This window comes from Miscanthus floridulus, chromosome 2 (genome assembly GCF_019320115.1).
Source record: "Miscanthus floridulus cultivar M001 chromosome 2, ASM1932011v1, whole genome shotgun sequence".
Taxonomy (NCBI): domain Eukaryota; kingdom Viridiplantae; phylum Streptophyta; class Magnoliopsida; order Poales; family Poaceae; genus Miscanthus; species Miscanthus floridulus.
In genome coordinates, this window is record NC_089581.1 from 34,447,746 (window position 1) to 34,473,880 (window position 26,135).

General features: G+C 47.8%; 1 protein-coding gene across 1 annotated transcript; it reads right to left on the bottom strand.

Moving 5' to 3' along the window:
- Positions 1-2,747: 2,747 nt before the first annotated feature.
- Positions 2,748-6,849, bottom strand: LOC136538420 (gamma-glutamyl peptidase 5-like). The gene is made up of 3 exons (XM_066530389.1): positions 6,345-6,849; positions 3,224-3,547; positions 2,748-3,106 (listed from the first exon to the last, which is right to left on the bottom strand). Exons 1-3 carry the CDS (start codon positions 6,765-6,767, stop codon positions 2,966-2,968), a joined length of 888 nt encoding a protein of 295 aa, XP_066386486.1. The 5' UTR covers positions 6,768-6,849; the 3' UTR covers positions 2,748-2,965.
- Positions 6,850-26,135: the final 19,286 nt, after the last annotated feature.

The window sequence follows — 26,135 nt, forward strand, 5'->3', positions numbered from 1 at the left end:
TGCAATAACAGGCGTTGTAGAGCAATAACAGGCTATGTAGAGCAATTCCATTGACTTCACCAGGCTTCGTAGAGCAAATAACAGGCTTATTTTGAGACGTTGGTTTTAAGAAAGAAGCTACCAATAACAGGCTTTGTAGAGCAATTCCATTGACCGAAATTATTACTCCATCTGTCCCTGAATAAATAGATTTCTAGAGTTATTTAAGTTAAACTTTTTAAACTTTGACCAAATTTTTAGAAAACCCATTTATGACATCAAATTAGTATCATTAGATATACCATAGAATATATTTTTATAATGTGCCCATTTTATGTCGTAAATGTTGTCAATCTTTCCTACAAAGTTAGTCAAACTTAAAATAGCTGACTTACAAGGATTCTAGAAATTAATTTATTCAGGGATGAATGGAGTATTAAGCTTGTACGGCCATATGGGTAACCTCTTGGACTTTTGGTGTCGCATCTTGAAGGTCAAGTTCGTCGTGCCGAATTGTCCAGAGCGAAAAGGAGGCGACGCGCGTTTTCGGCAGCGATTTCGCCGCCCCCTTTTCTCTTCGGTGGCCGGAGAGGCTTCGGAGAGGGGAATGGGCCGGGGAATCACCGTGCGGCTGTATATAGAGTAGGTGGGAGTCTACCTAGGTCTAGGGTTTGCTCGCCATCTACTGATGGCGGAGCTAGGGTTCGCCGGGAGGGTGTTCTTCTGCGGCGTGCTTTTCTGGGCGGCGTTGGCGAGACGGAGGAGTCGACGACGCTGGAGAATAATTTCTCCCCACATCTCCTTTGTTCTGGCGGTGTTCTTCTCCAGCGCTTATGGCGAGGTCGGGGAGTTCTGCACCGGAGTCCGGGGCTGGTGCTTCATCGTCTTTGCCAGGTGATGTTGTTGTTAGCCTTCTTTTGCAAGGATGCGGAGCTATCTGTGGATGTCGTGGTTGCTGGCCAGCCGGATTTAGCTCAATCCTCGCTCGGCGGTGGTGGTCGCCGGTGACATGCTCAGATCCTGGAGCTGGAGAAGTTGGGGCACGGCCCCGGTCGATAAGTGATAGCCGACGGCTTGATCCCGTTTCCTATGACGGGTGTCTACTTCGACTCCTTTCAAAGCCAGCGTGCGATGGGACTTTTCCCGCTCATGGTGGTGTTCGGCTTCTTCTTCAACGGCGGTGCATCGATGTAATTTTTTTTCTTGTTTAGGGTTTTTCGTGAAGATTGGCTAGGATAGTTGTCTCTGTATCCTATGTATTTGTATGCACCCATGTATGTTTTTTTTTTAAATTAGAAATACAGATATGTATTATAAAAAAAAAAGAATTGTCGCTGTGAGTACGAGCTCCACGGCCATTGGGACGGAGTGATGGATAAGTTCATCTATCCACGTTCGGAGCAGTCTGTCTCGACGAGGTTCAATGCACCGAGACACCCGCCTTATCTCGGATCGCTGCTGACCTGCTGTGCGTGGTTGGCGATCGTCGCAGTCGCGCAGAACAGTTTGGCAGCCAAAGCTGCTTTCATAATTCAGCCCTTGTTTAGTTCACGAAATTTGAAATTTGGGGCTACTGTAGCACCTTCGTTTTTATTTGGTAAATAGTATTAAAATATTGACTAATTAGGCTTAAAACGTTCGTCTCGTAATTTCTCACCAAACTGTGCAATTAGTTTTTCTTTTCGTCTACATTTAATGCTCCATGCACAGGCCGCAAATATTCGATGTGACAGGTACTGTAGCAACTTTTTGAATTTTATGATCCAATAAACAAGGGCTCATTCGTACGCTCATGCAAAATGTGGGCGATCCTTGGTCGCGGCAGTACCGCAGGAGTCGTGACAATCACTTCAGCAGCTGGAGGCCCAATAGAAGTTTTTTCTTCTCTCCTTTGGAAAGTAGTTCCGGCCTACTAGTATGCTGATACTGGGACTTGGAGCCACTCTTTTTTTTTTTGTCACGAAAAGATCAGATCAGATCTTGACGGGCACCCGAAATCCCAAGACGACATCGGTTTCCAGCGACCGGCCAGTTGGTACATCCAGTCCGGCGAGTCCGCTGTCCGGTCAGGTCACTTTAGGGCCTTCGGTTATGCCGTTCTCGGTCTTTGCTGAGCAGGAATAGTTCTCGTGCTATAGAAAATATTGAAGAAACGAAAAGGATAGAAATGGATCTGGCCAGTAATTATCGTAACCGAACGGAGCCTTACTCGTCTCAATCACCCGTTCACCAACCTCCCCAACCCACCGACTTGACGCCAACATTGTCACTTCACTTGTTTGGTTGGTGCACGCTGTCCGGGACTGCTTGGTCGGTGGAGTGCAAGTAGTAGTACTAGACTAGTAGTACTCCTAGTCCTATAGTGTTAAACATAGTTTTAGCAAAATTATTATGAGAAAAAACACTGTTTTAGCTGAAAAACAAACTAAATAGTATGAATTATAAGGTAAGCAGAACAGGGCCATTATGTGAAAATCAGTTCCAACGACAACGACATCTGCTTTCGGTTCTTCAGATACACCAATGACAAGCGGACAGCGCTGTCGATGGGGCATAAAGGCCTTTTTTTTAAACCAAAAAAAAGAGCAAGTCCAGTGCCGTAATCGTTTAATTTGAGTCCACAAATAAGATAAAAGCAGCCTATGCAACGTGTGATTGATTAAAAAAAGTGGATGCAAAGAGAGAGACACCAGGCACCACTACATCACACAAGAGAGCTAGAACTAGCACTAGCACTACGAGAACGAACTGGGACTCTGGGAGCCATGGAATGATAAAACCAACGAACCATTTTTTTTCCTTCTCCTTTTTATTAATGCTTCGTTCAATAGTAGTTTTCTGTACAACTCTTGAGCTCTCTAGCACAAAACAAAGGATGAATTAACCTAGGGCATCCAATGCTCCTCCCAATTTCCTCCTGTAAATAACTTGCTCCTCCCTCGTCAGCTTTAGGCTGCCTGCAGTGGCTTAATTAGTGGAACGCATGCTATAGCGCCACAGCTTGCTGCTGCTGCTGCTGCTGCGACGGGAGCCTCCCCTTGAGGAAGCCCCTGCACACCTTCTTCCACAGCTCCTTGTCCGGCTGCCGCACGTCGAAACTCGCCTTCGCCACGTCCACCTGGCAGTCCTGCCAACACCCAACAAGACATATATTTTGTTTAAGACCAAATACACATACATATGCAGTTCACTGCAAATCGAGGTGCATGAGTGCATGCTAGCCATCTGATGAGCGATCACTTACCAGGATGTGGTTATGGCGGAGGAGGCGGTCGGCGATGCTCATGAGGATGTCCTTGCTGTACTCCGGGTGGCCCTGGACGCCCATGACGCGGTCGCCCAGGCGGAACATCTCGACGCTGGTCTTGTCGGAGCGCGCCAGCACCTCGGCGGTCGGGGGAAGCTCCCACACCTCGTCCTGGTGGAACTCGATCACCGGCATGTGCACGGGGAGCTTCAGCGGCGCGAACAGCCGCGCCGCCGCCGCCGTCGGGTGGATGCAGCTCACCCCGATGTCCCAGCCCTTGGTCGAGCGCCCCGTGCGGCCGCCCAGCGCACGGCACAGGATCTGCATGCAGCAAACAGCTTCGTAAGATCGATGCCAAGTCTAATTAATCTGCAAGCAACAAACAAATAACAGTACGCACAAGCATGGAATAAAATCTGTGTTAAAGAAAACACCCAATATGAATTTAGATCGTCAGAGATGTGCGTGCCTAACAACATGGAAGCTGTCATGGGGTCAGAGGCATCCAACAAACCTTGGACCCGGTCGCCCCGATGGGAGTACTGATAATAATTAGGCGGTAATAAGCTGGCCCTGGCAAAGCTCTAAACGCGTTTTGATCGGGGGGGGGGGGGGGGGGGGGGGGGGGGGGGGGGGGGCGGGGCGGTGGGAGTCCGCTGACGCTGGGGGGCATTAAGAACGCCGGTGCCGGCGGGCCGCGGCGGCTAATGGCGTCCACCACCTCCTTCCTCGGATCCGTGCGTCAACCGGAACGAACACGGCAGCGCCATCACCATGTGGGACGGCCGGACGGGGCAGAGGACGCGGGCAAGTCTGGCATCGGCGCCACCTTTCAGACAGACAGACAGTGCCGCCGGGCGCGGGATCTAAACTCGAACGCACACCGTTTTCTTCAGGAACACGCGAATCGTTCGTTCATGGCAAATTTTGCCATCGCACACTGGAAAAAAGTATAATTGGCCAGTTCACACCACAAACGGCGGAATTTGCTAGGTACCATTACAAATTCGAGGTTCTTTGCTAAGACACACCGCGTCGATTATTTTATTTATTTCTTAGATTTCAGGAGAAGGAAGGTTAAGGAAATGTCTTGTTTGCCCTTAGTCTTCAACCCCCAGCCCTTTCCTGATTATTTGATCAAAGTCATTCACGCCCTTACACTGCACTGTCGTTGTTAAACAGCGGTGCTTGTACAGTCGTGGAGGCGTCTGGCTTTCTGCATGGCACGACTGCGGCCTAATCTCTACTATGATAATCAGTTGGCCTAGGATTCCATTTCCATTGGTAAACAATTGGTCTCCTGTGTAGGACGACGACAGAGTTCAGAGACCGGCTACAAGAGCAATCCAAATTCATGTTTTCCAGCGCAAGAAAAAGCTCCCGGCTCTTCGATCAAACTAGGGACAACGACAGTGTTGTAGCTTGTGGCCACACATGACCTTCGAAGTTGCGACTTCCGTAAGACCTCGTCCTGCCTGACCGTAGGCTAAGCGAGACCGTCGTCTAAGACGTGAATATATATTTTAGTTTTACCTAGATCTCGACATCAAAGTTTACCTTTCCTTCTTCCACGTAAGAGGTCTTTGAATTGAAGTAATTATATTATTGCTAGATAATATACTACCTAGTCAGGAGGAGAGTCATCACGCGGTCGAGGCATGCTCTGATTTCAGACAAAAGTGGCGAGATTGCGTGCGGTTGGACTCGGACGACGGCACACGCACGCCCTTTGGATGATCTCCCGAGCTGGTACGCTAGTAGTAGTAGCATCGTCATCTCATCTCAAAAGCAACCGCTAGGAGAGACGCGTCACGCCATTTGCGGTCTTCCTCCCCCGGGATTTGCAGCATGTTCGTTTGCTCGTATATCGTGGATTATAAGCTGGAATAGTACTTTTCTCTCACACTAAACCAGCCAGCAGTAAATAATCTACGATCGTTTACGACGAAAGGAACAAGTTGATGATTTTAAATTGCGGGCGCGGTTTACGCGCCAAATCTCTATCGGACTCGGTGGAAACTGCTAAGTGCTGTAACGCCTAACGCTCCTCTGGGCTACTGGGAACCACGCGCCCGGCCACAGCAGTAGCGGGGTCGTAGGAGATCCTGCAGAACAAAGACACACAAGCACTTGTTTTGTTTGTGTACCTCCAACTACAACCGAGCTAGCCACCACGGCCACGTCACACCACGTGAATCAGCGAGGCCAGCCTGGCGTCTTAACCCCTTTTGTTTTGTTGGAGAAGAGATGCTGCCGTCTTAAACTAGAATTAGCGTGGAGTTTACAGCCACTCTAACTCTAATCAGTCCCGTGTCCGTCTGTTTGCTTCGACCAGAATCAAACAGGGGCCTCTGCATCTATGAACTGGAATACGAGTAGAAAACAACGTGGTGGCAGAAGCGAGAGCGGTGGGAGTGGGACGGGGCTGGTGTCTACATCTACGTCACAGACAGGGAGGGGCCACCCCGCAGGAGGTTTCTAGCCACAATCACAGCAGGCATCCGTCCCAATGGGTGGCGGTACTACAAGCCTAAACTTTTTTTTAAGAAAAGATCTTTTTAAAAAGAATGATGGCGCATTGTATGAACGCTAAGGCAATGACCAGCATTGGACGTTGCTCAAAACAAATATTTAAAAAGGATTCTGTTAACATAGCTTGATGTTTGCTGTTTGGAAAAAAAAAAGGGTTCATATTTTTGCTGAAAAAATCAGGCATCTTTCGGTCCCATTGCTGCTGCTCCCCAATTAAGCAACCAGTACAGTTTACTTGTCAAAACGCATCAAGAATGACCACATTTCACTTTTTCGTACGAACTCCGTATAAATTTCATGACCCACCGTAAAAAAAGAAAAAAAGGTCCAATTTTTAACCGAGCGCCGGGTGGAGGGGAAGGCGCTAGACCCAGAAGAGCGGCAGCTCCACCAGCTGGTGCCGCTGCGTCCTGCTGTCCCGTGAACACCAACCACGGAGACCCCAGCTACGCGCGGGCGGAAGGAACTAGACGACCGGCCCAAACAAGGCAAAACCAAACCGCGAGAAGAGAACCAACCGCAACCAAACAGCGAGTCCGCAGGAATGGGAGACGCGCGCATGGACGGATGATGGGATGATTGGCACCTGGTGTCCGAAGCAGACGCCGAGGAAGCGCTTGCCGGCGGCGTGGAGGCGGCGGGTGAGGTCGACGAGATCGAGGATCCAGGGCTCGTCGCCGTGCGCGTCGGCGCAGCTCCCGGAGATGACGAACCCGTCGAAGCCCGCCGCCTCGGCGTCGGTGGGGAGCTCCCCGCGGACGGCGCGGTACACCCGCCAGCTCTCGCCGTCCTCCTCCAGCAGCGCGCGGAAGACGGTGAAGTAGCCGCTGTACTTCTGGCGCACGTACTCCGAGTCCTCGCCGCACTGCAGCACCGCGTACGAGCCCCCCGCCGAGGGTACCACGGCCACGGCGGCAGCCGAGACGACGGCGCCGGCTCCGGCGGCGGCCTCCAGCGCGGCCGCGGACTCCACGGCTGACGCGGCGTCATTGAGCGGCCCCATTCCCATGGCTGGCGGCGGAGCGGGCAGGCGGGGATCGAGGGTGGCCCTCGCTTGAGGGTGGGAGAGGGGGCGGAGAGGAATGGGGGAGATCTGTCGAGGCCAGGGCGATATTTAAAGCAAGCCCGAGCGGTTCTCCCTCGGAAAATTAATTGTTTTTTCGCCCCTGATTTTTTCCTTTTGCTATTACTAGGAGTATTTCTATTTTTTTTTATTACTGGGGCTAGCCGCTTAGCATATGGGCCAGGCTTAGTTCCCACCCAACTCCTGAAAAATACACTATGCAAAAAGAAGATTTTCAGTCACATCAAACTTGCAGTACATACATAGAGTACTAAATGTAGACGAAATCAAAAACTAATTGCACAGTTTGGTTGTACTTTACGAGTCGAATCTTTTAAGTCTAATTAGTCAATGTTTGAACAATAATTTACAAATATAAACAAAACACTATAATAACGCATTAATTATTTGGTCACTCCCAAATCCGGGAACTAAACGTGGCCATGGTATGGCAAGGCTGGCCAACGAGCACGGGGGCGGGGCTACCGGCGAGCGGTGAGTGCGCGGGTTGTTTACTTGTTTTGGACTGCGCGCGTCACCTTCACTTCCCGGCTCTTTCTCAGGGTGCCGCCGCTTTCCTCCGACTCCGATCCCTTTCCACTTGTGTTTCCTATCTTTGGCTACAAATTTCTTTCCACCAAATTTGTGGTGCAAATATTATTCGTATGGTATGTAGGATTATCTTTTAGACCCCATTTAGATCCTTTGAATTTAATTTAATTTAATAATCATAATTTAGACACATATTAATTAAGTCAATACGATTGTATATCGATTATATTTGTATATTATTATTGGCTATACGAGAGAAATACTTGTGGATTGCATTTCTACCGTAGGGGAGCAAGTTGAAGAGCGTGTTATAAATTACAAAGTAGAAATATAGCATGGTGATCTATAGAATTAATTTCCACCTCTCACCTTATGAATTTGAGATAGACTTATATGTGAACTTTGAAAAGTGGTGGAATGTCAAATTTTAAGTCAAATAGTCTATTTATTAAGTAGATTTCAATTCCTCCCAATAAAAAGATCCAAATGCCCTCTTAGGATTTTGTTGTAACACATTGATGATTTGTGCCTGTGCAAATGCGTTAGCCTAATGCCCTAACTGATCGATAATATAATTCTTCCTTCGTAAAAAAACACACACACCCCTAACTGACCAACAGGGCCAGCGACCGGCAACGGTTTGAAATCTCCGTTACAACTTTGTGTGAATCGTCAGCAGTTACATCGGAGAAAACAGAGGTCTTCGTTGTAGTCTTGCTTTCAGAAATAGGCATGGAAAAATGTGTGTTGAGTGTGACCAGACCAGATCAACATTGCCATGGCTCGCAAAATACGCCTCTGTACAAGTCATGCAAATTGCATCATCGAATCCACTGCAGTCTTGGTTGTCACGGCAGCATATTTGATTAGTTGATTCGTATCGTTGCTGACAGATTTATGTGAAAAAAAAGTACTATTATAACTGAAAATTTACGATCATTTACGACCATCCACGCCCAAACTAACATGCTCACGGAACCAGCTGCGGCGACTCCCACTTTCACTCCTGTCCTCTGCTGGCCAGTGGACGGTGAGCCAATAGGAAAACCACGCGGCATCCACACGAGATCCGAGGTTGTCCGAAGCGCCCAACTATTGGTTGGCAAGGTTACCTTGGGGGCCGGAAAAACCTCACGCCACGGCCGTGCAAAGGCATTTTACCGGCCTTTTGGAATGGACCTGGACACGGTTTTGGGGAGGAAAACAAGGCGTCCAGCTTCAATGAACCACCACGTACGTTGGTTGAAGGTGGAGCAAGAAACCTCACTGACGTAGTTTTCGGCCTACCCGTTCGGCTTTATTTTGTTAGCCAGAACAATGTTTTTCTCTCACAATAATTTAGCTAAAATAGTATTTTTCAGCCAATTTCAGCCAAGTTTCAAACCAGCGAACAGGGCCGTAGTACCGCCCTCGCTTTCGGCGTTCGCCCAATTTCGCATTGACGAAAATTTGGCCGAATCTTGACTTGTTGTGATCGTGAAAATTGATGATGGTTCGACAAATGTTTTTGCGGCAAGGCAAAAGTGTCATGCATTTCTCGTTATGGTAAAATGAAAGGGATCTGTTTGTTCTGACTGTGTCATCCATGCACAAGTTTAGCTTGTTGTTATTGTCTACATATATATCGCCTCATCATCGTCTATATATCCTGGGCGTTCTTTTGTACTGAGCTCAAATACAATATATTCGATGCTAAAAAAAATACAATATATTCAAAATCGTACTCGATCCCGATAAAAAAAACCGTACTCGATCGAGTATAGGATATATAAAGTATATAGGAGGATTATCTATATATCAGTCACTCGTTTGAAATCTTAGATTTTATTATTAGTCACTCGCTCATGCATGCGATATATGGATAACAAAAAAGACAACAAATGTGGGCCCCACTAATCTCATCTTTGGAAACAAAAGTTTTTTTTTTTTCTACTAGACGATCTTGTCAAATATCTACCTGCCTAATAAGATTGAAACAGGAAACACAAAAGCTCCAAGTGCATAATTCAATATATATTGCGTTTGGAAATACTGCCTTCACTTTGAGGGTTTCTCCAAATTAAATTTTACATAAATGGAACCGTATCACACTAGCCATTGTCAAATATAGTAGTATATATATTTGACTGACATAACAAGAGCAAAAGCGTATACCAAATTGATTGACACGAGAGTCCATTTCTGTGCTCAGAGTAAGCGAGTGGGGGAGGTTCCTTTCCCCTACAATTTTGCAAAAAAAAAGGAGATAACATATAGTATCTGACGTCATTTGTACAGTACAGCAATACTAACACTTGTTTTTTATATGTTATTGAACCCGAAACTATAGGAAATGGTATTCTTACACGTACGTTAGGGATGTAAAATTAATTGGATTTTTTTTAATTTTCAAATGTTCCTAGAGTATCAGCCTGTTCGTTGGTTGGTTTCTGGACTGGTAAGTTCGGTTGATGCTGATTTATTGTGAGAGAAAAATATTATATCATAACTGATAAGTCCTGGCTGAAACCAACAAGTGAACGGATATACGTAGCAGTAGTATTTTGTTACCAAGGCTGGGCACGTACGTACACGTGCGACCGTGCAGCGACACGCACATGCAAACACCGCGCGAGGGAATACCGAGGCGAGGACCACATGCGCTGGGCCGCTTGCATGAGAGGCCATGTTTAGTTCACTCCAAAATCCAAACTTTGATACTGTATAAAAAGAAGATTCTTCGTCATATCAAATTTGTGGTATATATATGGAGTACTAAATATTGACGAAATCAAAAACTAATTGCACAGTTTAGTTGTACTTTGCGAGACGAACGTTTTGAGCCTAATTAGTCAACGATTGAATAATTATTACCAAATAAAAACAAATGACACTGTAGCTAAAAGAAGATTCCCCATCACATCAAATTTGCGGTACATGTATGGAGTACTAAATGTTGACAAAATCAAAAACTAATTGCACAGTTTAGTTGTACTTTGCGAGACGAACGTTTTGAGCCTAATTAGTCAACAATTGAACCATTATTACCAAATAAAAACAAACAACACTGTAGCTACACTGTAGCTACAGTGCGTCTGTCGGCGCCGAATCGGCGGAACTAAATCCTTTATTTGTCAGTCCCCGCGTATTTTATTAAAAAAATTCAGAAACGTTTACAAAAAAAAATACTGTCCGTACCGCCGCAAAATGCTGTATGTTTTTTTTTCTTCCTTCAACGTTTGTATAGACGAGTTCAAAGCTTGTGTTTGACCAGAATTTCAAGACGAAGCTGAAGGCAAAATCACTCATTTCCCACATCTCTCTCTCTCGTTCCTTTTTTTTCTGTCGCGTGCATACATGTTCAAGATTCAAGAATCAGGCACTGCTAATTTTGTCTTTCACTGCCATACATTCAAAGCTAACACTAAATATATGTGCGGTAATCAAACTAAACCTGATATAATTAAATCAGCCGGCTCAGAATATTCGGATCAACTGCTAAATATGCACATTTAGCCACATTGAAAAACGGTGGTTTCCAGCAGATGGGACTAAAAGAAGATTGTCGAAGCCTTCGGCCGGACAGGTACCTCGGGCTAAAACGTGTCAGGTGGAAAGTGGGTCTAGACCAACTTAGGGTTTCATGAATGCATTCAACTTTCCCCTTGTACAGAGTTTGTGTTCCCCTTTTATAGGGCATTGCTTGCTAAGGCTACACTTTACAATTCTGTTCCTTGATGGTTACATTACATCCTGTTAAGGGTAATTTGGGTGCCTTCTTCTTGGACCGTCTTTTCTTGATGGGCCATGTCGGGTTCATAAACTCGGGGGCCCTCGCGGACCGGCTTCCTAACAAAGGTTCGGCCCAAGCAGACAACGCGCAACTCATAGGCTGGCCCAAGTATCTGAACAACAGGCTAGAAGGGCGATCCAATCATCGACTGAAAGGTCTAGCCGAGAGGAGCGATGCCCGTTTTCCGACTCCGGCCCATCTTTCCGACCGGAGGGCTCACTTCGGTTTCCAGCCCGCCTTCGGACGGCCTCTCCGACCGGAAGACCTGGCCAAAGCACTACCTCCCACTCCGACCCCACGTCTCCGACCAGGGTACGCAAAAACCCCTGCTCACTGCTCTTCTCCGACTGGCGCAACCAGAGCCGACTGGGACCAACCGACTGGGGACGCCCGCTCGGAAAGGACCAGGGAACGAACGGGGAAAGCAAGGCAAGGCGCAAAAGTCAAACCATGATACCAGAGACCGTACCCTGTACACCTGTAGAAACAGTACTCTACAACCTCCCTGACACAAACAGTGTTGTAGGCGCCGACATTTCCCCTACAGTATTGTGGGCGCCATTAACTCCCATACGGTAAGGCCCCCCACATGCCTCTGGGCATCGACAGTGTTGTGGGCGTCGGCATTTACCGTACCGAGTGAACATGGTGAAACTCCTCACATGCCTTTGGACACAACAGTATAGCAGGTACCGACATCTGCCATACCCGAACAAAACGACGTAGCCTCCCACGTGCATCCGACATTCAACAGTATTGTGGGCGCCTACCATCATCATGTACCCACCGACGTGGGCAACAAGGATTAGAAGCATACGTACTCTCTCCCTCTCACTTGTAAAGCCATCTCCTTCATCTATAAAAGGAGATGCACTCTCTCCATACGTACCAAGGGTATGAGATAAATGGGAATACATTTTACACAGTTGCCCAAGATAAAAGGAGCACCAATCAAAATAGTGGTGTTCGCATAGATGGCATAGATCCAAATGGGAATATATAAACATATTATGACTGCATAGAAGATATATGGGAACTAGACTACGCACCTAATTTTAAAGTCCCTTTGTTCCGGTGCCAATGGGTGAAGCTGACCGGAGGAGGGGTAACAGTCGACAAAGAGTATGGAATGACAATAGTGGACCTCAATAATATTGGGTACAAAGACGAACCATTCGTCCTTGCTGCCGATGTGAGTCAGATGTTCTATGTGAAAGACATGTCTACAAAATCAAAGAGAGGAAAAAACGAAGACATCAACTCAATGATCAATGAGCCAAAGCGCCACATAATTCTTTTTGGGAAAATAAATATAGTGGGAATTGAAGACAAGTCAGACATGTCAGAAAATTATGAAAGAAATGTCCGAATTCCACCCTTCATAGTGAAGAAAGATCCAAGCATCATGTTAAATGATGAAGATACTCTATGGTTACGACAAGATCATAACCAAGGGTCATACGTCAAGAAAAAATTCACTGTTGTGCCCGCATGATACAACGATGCAAATCCTAGATTGTCTCCAATTGAAAAGTTTTGAATACCAAGTTTGTTCAGCTCATGAAGATATACAATCCTTATATAGGCCATTTTTTCATTTGAGAAAGTTTAAACAAAATGTAGTTCAAATTTCACAAGTGTGTGACATAAGTCTATATGAGAATCAAGGATTTGTGACTAGTGTTTGATAAAACTTTCTCAAATGAAAAAATGAGCTATGTAACAATTGTAGATCTTGCTGAGATGATCAAACTTGGTATTCAGAGATTTTTCATCTGAGGTCATTTAGTGTCTCATTTGAGCAAGTTTGACCAAGTCAAATTTGGTCAAATGAAAAAACAACACTTTGACTCTAGTATTCTGAACTCTAAATGACTTCAAATTGAAAAGTTTTGAGTACCAAGTTTGTTAAAATCATCAAGATCTACAATTATTGTTTTGGTCAACTTTCCATTTGAGATAGTTTTTATGGTTCAAATTTGTGAGTTTTAAATTTCGACGCCTACAAACTAGTTTTCGGAACCCTAGATTGTCTCCAATTGAAAAGTTTTGAATACCAAGTTTGTTCAGCTCATCAAGATATACAATCCTTATATAGGCCATTTTTCATTTGAGAAAGTTTGAACAAAATGTAGTTCAAATTTCACAAGTATGTGACATAGTTTTAGAAAGTCTATATGAGAATTAAGGATTTATGACTAGTGTTTGATAAAACTTTCTCAAATGGAAAAATGAGCTATGTAACAATTGTAGATCTTGCTGAGATGATCAAACTTGGTATTCAGAGATTTTTCATCTGAGGTCATTTAGTGTCTCATTTGAGTAGCTCATCAAGATCTACAATCCTTAATGAAAAAACAACACTTTGGCGGGCTGCAAAAATTTCAGGCCTTCAGTCCCGGCTCAGGCCAGGAACCGGGACTAAAGGGTGGACGGAATTGCCCGCCCAAAAATACCTTTAGTCCCAGCTGGTAACACCAACCGGGACTAAAGATCCTTTAGTCCCGGCTGGTAAGCCGAGCCGGGACTAAAGGGTTGGACCTTTAGTCCCGGTTTGGCTTACCAGCCGGGACTAAAGGATCTTTAGTCCCGGTTGGTGTTACCAGCCGGGACTAAAGGGTCTTGGCCTATATATATCGACCGGTTGATGTTCTACTTTTCGATCTAGAATCGATCTCGTTGTCTCTGCAGCACCCGCGCACGCCGCCGTTGTTGTCTACCCCCGCCCGGCCTCGATCGTCGTCTCTGCCGCGCCCGCGCCGCCGTCGTCGTCGAGCCCGGCCCGGCGATCGTCGATTCTTCGCCGTACGTCGTCCTCGCGTGGCTCTGCTCGGCCCCGTGGCCGGCCAGCACGCCCAGCCGTGCATGGCCATGCATCCATAGCATGTTTTATTTAGATAGTTTTTTAGATACTTTTTAGATAGTTTTTTAGATAGTTTTTTAGGTAGTGTTTGATATATATGTTAGATTTAAATGTATTAAAATTTAATTAGTAGTTTATTCATAGTTTTTAGATAGTTTTTGATATATGTTAATTAGATTTAAATGTATTAAAATTTAATTATTACTTTATTTAGATAGTTTTTTAGATAGTTTTTATTATAGTTTTTGATATATTTAGTAATTATTATTCTATCTCTCTCTCTATATGTGTTAGATTTAATTTTGATTTAGTAAAATTCTATCTATGTATATATGTTAGGTTTAATTAGATTTAGTAATTAATTCTATCTAGAGATTCTATATGTATACATATATATATGTACTTAATTATTTCTATGTGTATATATACATGTACTTAATTATTTCCATGTGTTGAGAGAGAGAGAAAATTGTATCTAGAGAGACATTCTATGTGTTATCACATGCATATGTAGAGATATATACATATGCACTTATTCTATGTGTTGAGAGAGAGAGAAAATTGTATCATTCTATATGTATATATACATGTACTTATTTCCATGTTTTTTGGATCAAAAGTGTTTTTTATTCGATTCCAAAGCCTATACCTTATTATTGTTTATCCTTATGAAATATTATGTGTTATTATATTTAATTGGATTTAGTAATTCTATATGTGTTATCACATGTACTTATATTATGTGCCATAGTAATTCTATATATCTATGTGTTATCTTGAAGATACAAATGGCTGCTCCGGATGATAACTTGAATGATGACATAATGGCGAATATTATCAATGCCGGCACCAATGTGGATGACACGAGTCAGTACTTTGCTGATTATGATGATATCCTGAATATGTCGGTGGTTGAAGATCAACAAATTGTCGCGTAAGAAAATACTGGCGAGGTATATTCGATTATCTATCATCTCTTATAGATGCATGCGTACGTATATTTGTTGTTAATCATTGTGTTTCTACTCATGTAGCCTGTCTCTGGATCTACATCAACCACCGACAAGAGTAGGAAAGTCCGAGGGCCAAAAAAGCCATTAGAGGGCCGTTTCATAATATCAGAATTCGACACCGACACCGGTAAACCATTGGGACCACATGCTCAGACATATGTCAATCAATGTGGGTTCATTGTAAGGGATAGGATCCCAATTAGTGCTCATGAATGGAAGCAGAAGATATCCGCTCCTAATGTTAGTTTTGTATCTGATCGTGACAAGAACCTAGCTTGGAGAGATATCACTCAGCATTTCACATTACAAGCAGATGATGCTTTGAAGGAGCTAGTGAGGGACTGGACAATGAAGAAGATGGCAACATTGTTCCAGAGTTGGAAGAAGACATTGTATAAAAAGTTTATCTTGAAGAATGAAACGACGAATTTCAATGCTAAGGCGTTTGTCAAGTTGGAGTCCCATTGGGATGACTTTGTACATTACAAGACATCTCAAGAGAGTGAGGAACGTGTGATGAGGAATCAGCAGAATGCCCGACAGAAGCAATACCATCATCGCATGGGATCAGGTGGTTATAGGAGTGCTATTCCCAAGTGGCAGAACCTAGAAGCAGAGATTACTGCCAAGGGAATCATACCTAAAACAATAGAGAAGAACTGGCCTCAACGCGCGAAGAATTGGTTCTACGCTCATGGGGGAAGCCTAGACCCAGACACTAGCAAGCTAATTTTCGGCCAAAAAATTGAGAGAGCAACACAGAGACTAGCTCATGCTAGGGAAGAAGCTGATAGTGGTGTTTTCAAGCCCAACAGAGAAAAGGATGAATTGACATATGCCCTAGAGAATCCCGAACACGGTGGTCGAACAAGAGGCTATGGGGTGGTTCCATGGCTACAAGCATTCCCAGCAGACAGGGATACCTACAGAAGTCGCCAGAGAAAGAAGGATGAGGAGGCAGACCGAATCCGTGTATTGGAGCAATTTGTTAATGAGTCACGACAAGCATTGCTTGAATCACGTGAACGAGAAAAATTTCTTGAGGCAAGAATGCAGGAGGAGATCAAGAGACAAGTGCAGCTAGCAATGAGTCAAATGCAGTCGACGCCGGGAGTCACCATTAGCCCCGTTGGTCAGATGAAAAGCAGTTGTGCTTCCACGGAGCTGCCAGTTATTCAAGGTGATGCTGGGTTGCGCTTCCCTATTGATGACATTACCGAGCCTCTAACAACATGTGAGCTGCACATTCCAGATGGTAATAATGCATCAATCATGGTGGCTATCGGGGTTGTATCTCCAATAGACCGAACGAAGACACAAAGAATCCATGGGTCAGTTATTCAACCTAGATATGCTACTGTCTCGGTCGATAGAGTGCTCAAAGGTTACAGCAATGTTCCTCTTGACATTGAAGGCGGTGATGGGGAGAAGACACTAGGAGAAGCAGAGAAGACATTTATTCAATGGCGTGAACGCTTCATCATCATTCCTGGGGTGCCACCGCTTCCCCTACCTCACCCTAGGTACGAATGATAGTGAATGAAATATTATTTTTCCATTAATATTATATTGGCTTCAAAAATAATTGACCACAACTTGTTTTTGTAGCAGGGTCTCCCCCCAGCCTAGCGCAATCATTCATTCCCCATCTCATCACAGCATCGCGGGGGGCGAGACGACTTCATCCCCACGGCGATCTCCAACTCCTACACTGGCCCCATCACCTCCACAACGATCTCCAACTCCTACACCGGCCCCACCGCCTCCACAACGATCTCCAACGCCTCCACGTCGGACTCCAACACCGGCCTCATCGCCTCCACGCCGGTCTCCAACACCGCCCCCACCACCTCCACAGCGACGCACTACAAAGACGTCTAAGGTCCCGGTGGCAAAGGAGACCCAAAAAAAGAGTTATTTCTCAAGAAATACTTCATGAAAAGACTGATGAGCAAATAGCAGCTGAAGAAGGCAAAAAAGTGAAAGATTTTTTTATAGATATCCAAAAGCAGAGACAAGCGAAGCTTAAGGAGAAGTCATACTTTTACATACCACGAGATCAGCTGAGGCAGAAGGTCGAAGCTCACAAGAAAAAGATGCTTCAAGTTCGTAAGCCACCACCACTATCAGACTATGACCGCTCCCTCGTGAAGTCACATGATGCACATAAGAAAAGGAAAAGAGCATCAGGGAAGGATGTCCCACAGCTCGGACAACAGAAGCAACCAATGCAAAATCTTGTTGTTGCTATTCAATATGGTTCCAACATAGAAGTCTATCGACCAGACAACTCTAGAGAAGTATCGGTTCAAGACCTTAATGATTTTTTGAACAAACTAGTTTAACCTTGGATCAAGTGACGGGCAAAGCTCCAATCCAGAACCTGGAAGTTGATACCTGGAAGACTTATAAATTTGGCAAAAGTCTGTACAACCCTGCGGCTCTGAATGAATTGGGTATGCAAATGTACTTGCTCAACAAGTGGTACATGCAGGCGTGTGGCAGGGGTGAGCAGTGGATCTTTGTCAGATTTAGAGACCATCATTACTTCCATGGAGATGACATCTTACATATTAGTTTTGAAGAATTGCATCAACTATTCCACTTGGACGCTCTGGACAAATCAATCATTAGCTCCTTTTGTTTGTAAGTGATTCTTACTTTTATTTAATAAACTCACTTCTATGCGTACGTGTATATAATTATCCTCACATATAACTTATATTTATATACAGATTCCAGATGTCAGAGCTCCAAAGAATACAAGACACCAGTGTTGGCTTCATTGATCCTTATATCGTATTCAAAACCGATATTATTGTCAAGGACCACTGGGTATCTGAAGCACAAACGAATATCATGAAGTTCTTCGTGAAGCAGCATGACAAGACAACAATACTTTTCCCGTACAACTTTGAGTAAGTGTTAATAATAATGTAGTCTACATATTTTATGTAATATCAATACAACTTATATGCATGTACGTGTGTGTATAAACCAATGCAAGTTTCACTGGATACTCATTGTCATTGAGTTAAACTCAAGTCAGTTAGTAATCTTGGACTCATCGAGAAAAGAGCGAGCACAATACCAAGATATGATAGACATTATCTAGGGGTAATTTTGATCTCTCGCGCACAACTATTATTGAATAGACTTTGCCATAATTTATTAACGATCGTACATTATTGGTCGCACAGGGTTTGGAAAGAGTTTATTTGGAAACACCGCAAGGATTGCAAGGCGCCACTTAATGTAGTTGAAATACCAGTAAGTAGTACTATATATACTTCCCCACGTGTTTAATTACTATATCGTACTTCAATTTACGTGTGAGATGATGAGAATAATCTTCTTCTCGTACAGTGGTGTTTGCGGCAGGAACCAGGTAATAACTTGTGTGGATACTACGTTTGTGAATTTATCACTGCATACATAAGAAGAACTCCTGAAGATGTCCTTAGAGTACGTATATATCAAATTTTTATTTATTTTTAAATGAATATATATATATATGTATTAATACTTTTCCTTTTATTTCAAATGCAAGACTGAATGGTTGAAACGAAGGGTCATGCAAAAAGGCCATCTGAAAGCAGTTCAAGAGTCAATAGCAGGATATCTTCTAGAAAAAGTGCTAAATCCCAACGGCGAGTTCTACTTTGATCTAAGGAACTAATGATGTAAATTAAATGTTTATTGATATCGTTATTTTCGAGAACAAGATTATGAAAGTGTTGTATATATACATATATATCTATAATATATATAGTTTCATACTTTATTCAAATATAATAATGCTCGAGATGAGAATTAGATGTAATTATATGCGTGCGTGTATTTATATTAGCAGCGTAGAATACGTACATAAAAACATATTATATATTAAACAAATATGTGTAACTGAACTGAAAACAAATTAAACAAAAAAAAGAAAAAGAAAAGGAACCTTTAGTCCCGGTTGGGGTTACCAACCGGGACTAAAGGGTGCGGCTAGGTTTGCTCGGCTGGAGGACCTTTAGTCCTAGTTGGTAACACCAACCGGGACTAAAGGTCCCTCTTTAGTCCCGGCTCGATGACCCGGGACTGAAGGTTCCACCTTTAGTCCCGGGATCGTTGTCCCGGCACGGTAACCGGGACTAAAGGCCGTTACCGCCCGGGACAACAAGTCCATTCTATAGTAGTGTACAGCTACTCCCTCCGTGCATTTTAACATTTAAAAATTGTCCTCAAATATAATGTATTCTAGAGGACAAAAATTAATTTTGCATTAAATACTTTCATTTATCAACCAATCATCATTAATCACGTTGATGATAGCGTCTGTTTAGGAAATAAAATGAGGGTACATGTGTCTTTTATGTTCTCTCTTAATTTATTTTAAAATTCTTAGAATACAATATATTACAGGGGAGAGAGTACACTAGATCATTTACCCCCTGAAAGGTGGGGCCACAGGCGTCGTGGTCTCTGTAACACCTCTGGTGTTATGGGCTTGCTTAGCACCGAGATTTAGGAACAAGAGGGATTAGCCAAACAAGTTTTCGGATTTTAGAAATTTATGACGCACGTGAAATGATAAGTCGTTTTAATTGTTTGGCACGAAAAACAATTTATATAAACAAAAGTAAAATATAACTTGTGTGTAATACTGTCGGGTACCATAGAACCGGGTACCCCGAGCAAACATCAAAAGGGTCACTTAAATCCCATTAGAAAGCAAAGCTAGAAGGTAAGCCATAGGCTCCTCACCGGCCACGTCCGAGCCTACTAGGCTCTCCGCCCCTCCTCGAGCCTCGCACAGGAGGTCTCGGCGTCCTGACACAATCTCCGCCTCGCGCGAGGCCTTTCACGGAAGGCCTCGGCAGGGAGGGCAATCTCCGCCTCGCGCGAGGCCTCTCGTGGAAGGCCTCGGCAAGTAGTCCGATCTCCGTCTCGCGCGAGGCCTCATTCTCCGTATCGCTCGAGGCTGGTTCGTCCATAGCCCGACGCCCCCCGCCTCGACCGACCCTCCCGACAGCACATCATGTCCCATTAATACGTCAACCACTCCCGCAATCTCAGCCGGACGATGGCTCGACACCGCAGAATAGCCGACGGGACCTGAGGTCGCATCAGCGCCATACCGGCTGGGACAGGGCACGGCGGGGATTACCGACCACTGTGTTCTGACGCTGTGCCCACGATCAGCGCCCACACTACACTGTGCCCCATGATCCCCGCCTCGAAAACAACATTGCACGGACAAACTAGCCCGGGTCATCACCGCCTCCAAGCCAGCGCACCAGATCAGCCGCCCTCTCGGGGCCTCAGCACTGTGCACCAAGGTCTCGGCTATCTCGGGGTTCGTGTCCATCGAGACCCCCCACTGCGGTGCAGCCTCGGCACCGACCGAGCCTCGGTCTCGCGCATAGTTAGTCCACAGCGGCTCGCACGTTCACCGCCGCACCCACTCCGAGGCAGTCCCGGGGCTCCCACAACGCACAGGATCGGATGGGACCAGCACGCCTCCCCAGTGCTCCAAGGATGGACCACTCTGACGACCACGCCGCCATAGGAACAGGCCATAGGGCTCGGACATGCCACCCCTGTTGGCACGACGCCGTGTAGTTACCACATGTACTGTCCTTGTCCTCCCTTCAACTATAAAAGGAGAGGACTTGGGCCACTTAGAGAGGGAGGACTGACGGAGAAGAACACCTGGTAACACACACACACATACACATCCGTGATCCCCGCCTCAAAAACAACATTGCACGGACAAACTAGCCCGGGTCATCACCGCCTCCAAGCCAGCGCACCAGATCAGCCGCCCTCTCAGGGCCTCAGCACTGTGCACCAAGGTCTCGGCTATCTCGGGGTTTGTGTCCGTCGAGACCCCCACTGCGGTGCAGCCTCGGCACCGACCGAGCCTCGATCTCGCGCACAGTCAGTCCACAGCGGCTCGCACGTTCATCGCCGCACCCACTCCAAGGCAGTCCCGGGGCTCCCACGACGCACAGGATCGGATGGGACCAGCACGCCGCCCCAGTGCTCCAAGGACGGACCACTCCAACGACCACGCCGCCACAGGAACAGGCCACAGGGCTCGGACATGCCGCCCCTGTTGGCACGATGCCATGTAGTTACCACATGTACTGTCCTTGTCCTCCCTTCAACTATAAAAGGAGAGGACTTAGGCCACTTAGAGAGGGAGGACTGATGGAGAAGAACACCTGGTAACACACACACACATACACATCCCAGCCGCCTAAGAGCAACGTCTCAAGCAGCCCACACGACACCTCGCCGAGACCTGGGACTAGCTCCCTCTCTCACCGTGCTTGTAACCCCCTACTACTAGCACTTCGGTGCAAGGAATACAAGATCGATCTCTCAGACTGGACATAGGGCATCGATTGCCTGAACCAGTATAAACCTTGTGTCTCTTTGCATCACCATCTGGGATTAGGAGCACGGAGTTCAAATTCACTAGTCGGTTGAGGACCCCCCGGTCTGAAACACCGACAGTTGGCGCGCCAGGTAGGGGACCTCTGCATGTCAGTTTCGTCATCCTAGCAAGTTTCGGATGGCAGACCCCGTACGACCGTTGCGTCTCGGCACGGTGGTTTGGTTTGGGAGCCTAGAGTTCAGTCTCTAGGGCATGAGTATGACATGGTACTTCTCACTCCTCGAGCCCCACCAACCAACGACGAAGTCACGCACCGGCAGCCCAGGCGCAGGCAGCGCATGGGCGGCCGCTCTCGCCGCGCTCGCTAGGCACAACGCGAGCAAGATCACCCCGACGCTACGCGAATCCAGGGCGACACGCCGCTCCCCGCCGATATCCTACGACCAGCTGTTGGTGCAAGGTCCCTGGTCAGGGACCTATCTAGCCTGAGCTTGGACAAGAGAAAAATGCCGGTGGAACGCGGCAACGCCCAGTCATCAAGCTCCGCTCCGCCACCCCCTGAGAACCCGACTCCAGCGGAGCAAAGCTCGGCGGCGGCACCATCCCCATACCCCTTTGGGTTAAGAAATGCCGCTGCCTCTTATGCTTACGCTTACGCTGCCGCTCACGAGGGTGCCTTGGGACGCCGCCAGCGCTTCGCTCTCAACCTGGACGCCCACGCCGACTCCTCGGAGGAGGATGAGGTGTGGCATGGAATGGATTTCTCTAGACTCCACGACCCTAGAGCTATGCGCCGTTTCCTGGCCGCAAGCGACTTCTGCTTCGGCTACTCCGACTCCGACGACGAGGGCACCTACGACCCCACCCGTGAGTGTTTTCACGTCGGGCTCGGGATGCCGAGGGCGGGTGAGGAGGACAAGGGGGCGGGCAGCTATTCCCCGCTTCGCCCGGGTATAGGCGCTGCCACACCTCCGCGCATTGTCCTGCCGGCTGCACGAAATGAGAACCCCACTCTTGCACGACCTCAACGCCCAGACCTAGAACAACTCCGTGAGCTCCATGCCAAGGTCGAACAAGACCGACTTCTCCTACAGTAGCTTTGAGACTCTCTCGAACAGGAGCAGCGAGGTTGCGGCGAAGGCGGAGGAGCCCGACGGAGGGCCCGCGATGTGCATCACCGCATCCACGACGACGAAGGGAGTGAGCAATCCCCAGTCTTCAATCGCGCTAGCCAGAACATCGCGGCTACGGCAATGCTGGTCCACGCAATGCCCGAGCCTTCTACCATGGAGGGGCGGCGGGTCCGCGGCGAGCTCCGAGATCTCCTAGAGACCACCGCGGTACAGCAGGCCGAAAGTTCCGCCTCCCGACAGCATGGGGGCACCTCGAACTTGCCCGCAGCACCGCCTCGGCAGGATAGGGAAGCCTCGGTTTGTCCTAAGCCCGCTCGAGCACCGATAGCCCATAGGGCCCCCATGCTTCTTAACCACCTCGGTAATCGACACGAGGTGCAGGGAGACCATGAGGTGGTCAGCAGACGACGATGCCACGACAACGAGGGGCCCGCTCAGGGTTACCACCCGCACCGAGGCGGCCGCTATGACAGCGAGGAGGACCGCAGTCCTTCTCCTGAACCGCCAGGCCCTCGGGTCTTCAGTAGGGCCATCCACGTTGCTCTTTTCCCGGCCCGGTTTCGGCAACCAGCCAATCTCGCAAAGTATAGCGGCAAGACCAACCCCGAACTCTGGCTTGCCGATTACCGCCTGGCCTACTAGCCAGGTGGCGCGGACGATGACTTGCTCATCATCTGCAACCTCCCCTTGCTCTTGTTGGACTCGGCGTGAGCCTGGCTCGAGCACCTTCCTCCCTCACAAATCCACGACTGGCGCGACTTGGTTAGGATCTTTGTCGGGAACTTCCAAGGCACATACGTGCGCCCTAGGAACTCCTGGGATCTTAAAAACTGTCACCAGAAATCGGATGAGTCTCTCCGAGACTTCATCCAGCGCTTCTCCAAATAGTGCACCGAGTTGCCCAGCGTCGGCGATTCGGAGATCGTCCAGGCTTTCCTCTCTGGCACCACCTGCCGAGACTTGGTTCGAGAGTTAGGTCGAAACGTGCTGTGCTCAGCTGCCGCGCTCCTCGACATCACCACCAACTTCGCCTCGGGTGAGGAGGCTATTGGAGCCACCTTCCCCGACAGCGATGCCAAAGGTAAGTAGAGGGGTGAGGCCCCCGAGGCCTCGGCCTCCCGCCTCCCCAAGAGAAAGAAGAAGGGGCGCCTGGGGAAGCAGGAGGTCCTAGGGGCCAATCTGGTCGCGGCCGCAGAACGCAAGAATCCCTGAGGCCTCAAAGGCCCTAGGCCTTTCGATGACATGCTTAAGAAACCCTACCCTTACCACCAAGGCCCGGTCAAGCAGGCCCTCGAGGATTGCTCCATGCTGTGGCGTTACTACGCCAGGCTCGCCCCCCCCCGACGACGACGCCAAGCAGAAGGGCGCCGGCGGCCGGGACGATGACAAGGACGATGGGTTCCCCGAGGTACACAACGTCTTCATGATCTTCGGCGGACCCTCGGCGTGCCTTATGGCGCGGCAGCGAAAGAGGGAACGTCGAGAGGTCTTCTCGGTCAAGGTGGCCACTCCCCGGTACCTCAACTGGTCTCAAGAGGCAATCACCTTTGATCGAGACGACCACCCCGACCATGTTCCGAATCTCGGGCAGTACCCACTTGTTGTCAACCCCATCATCGGCAACACCCGACTCTCCAAGGTGTTGATGGATGGAGGCAGCGGCCTTAATATCCTATATGCCAACACCCTAGAGCTCTTAGAGATCGACCGGTCAATGCTCCGAGGCAACGTCACACCCTTCCACGGCATCGTGCCAGGGAAACGCACGCGACCCCTCGGGCGCATTGACCTTCTCGTCTGCTTCGGCACCCCCTCCAACTACCGCAAGGAAGTCCTTACCTTCGAGGTGGTTGGATTCAGAGGAACCTACCACGCCATCTTGGGGTGGCCGTGCTACGCCAAATTCATGGCAGTTCCCAATTATACCTACCTCAAGCTCAAGATGCCAGTCCCCAGCGGTATTATCATGATTGAGTCCACGTATGAACATGCATACGACTGTGACATCGAGTGCATCGAGTACGCCATGGCCCTCGCCGAGGCCGAGACCCTCATCGCCAACCTCGACCAATTCAGTGGCGAGGCACCTGACTCCAAGCGTCGCGTAGGGATGTTCGAGCCCGTGGAGGCCATCAAGCTTGTCCCGGTCAACCCCGCCTGCCCCGACGACCGGGCGCTGAGGATCAGCGCCACCCTCGATATTAAAAAGGAAGCCGTGCTCGTCGACTTCCTCCGTGCAAATACCGACATATTCGCATGGAGTCCCTCGGACATGCCGGGCATACCGAGGGAGGTCACCGAGCACGCCTTGGACATCCGGGCCGGCTCTAGACCGGTGAAGCAACGCCTGCGCCGCTTCGATGAGGAAAAACATAGGGCCATCGATGAGGAGGTGTAGAAACTCTTGGCAGTCGGGTTCATCAGAGAAGTGTCCCACCCAGAGTGGTTGGCTAACCCCATGTTAGTCAAGAAGAAAAGTGGGAAATGGAGGATGTGTGTAGACTACACCGATTTGAACAAAGCCTGTCCAAAAGTCCCCTTTTCATTATCCCAAATCGATCAAATCATTGATTCCACCGTAGGGTGCGAGACCCTGTCTTTCCTTGATGCGTATTCTGGTTACCATCAAATCAAGATGAAGGAGTCCGACCAGCTTGCAACTTCTTTTATCACACCATTCGGCATGTACTGCTATGTGACTATGCCTTTCAGCCTTAGAAATGTAGGGGCCACGTACCAGCAGTGCATGACCTAGGTCTTTGGCGACCACATTGGACGGACCGTCGAGGCCTATGTGGACGACATCGTGGTAAAAACCAGAAAGGCCGGGAACCTCGTCGATGACTTGAGGATAGCCTTCAGATGCCTTAGAGAGAAGGGCATCAAGCTCAATCCCGAGAAATGTGTATTTGGGGTCTCCCAAGGCATGCTCTTGGGATTCATAGTCTTGGAACGCGGCATCGAAGCCAACCCGGAGAAGGTCTTGGCCATAACTAGCATGGGACCAATCAGAGACCTCAAGGGTGTACAGAGGGTTATGGGATGTCTTGTGGCCCTGAGCCGCTTCATCTCGCGCCTCGGTGAAAAGGGTCTGCCTCTGTACCGACTCTTGAGAAAATCTGAGCGTTTTTCTTGGACCCTCGAGGCCGAAGAAGCCCTCGACAGACTCAAAGCGCTGCTCACGAATCCTCCCGTCCTGGTACCCCCGGCCAGGGACAAGGCCCTCTTACTCTACGTCACCGCAACGACCCAAGTGGTCAGCGCTACCATAGTAGTAGAGAGGTAGGAAGAGGGGCATGCTCTGCCCACCCAACGACATGTTTATTTCATCAGTGAGGTGCTATCCGAGACCAAAGCACACTACCCCCACATCCAGAAGCTGGTCTACGCCGTGGTCCTGGCCCGGTGCAAACTGCGTCACTACTTTGAGTCTCACCCAGTGACTGTGGTATCATCTTTCCCCCTGGGGGAGATAGTTCATAACTGGGAGGCCTCAGGCAGGATAGCCATGTGGGCCGTCGAGCTTATGGGGGAAACCTTGACTTTTGCGCCTCGAAAAGCGATCAAGTCTCAGGTCTTGGCCAATTTCG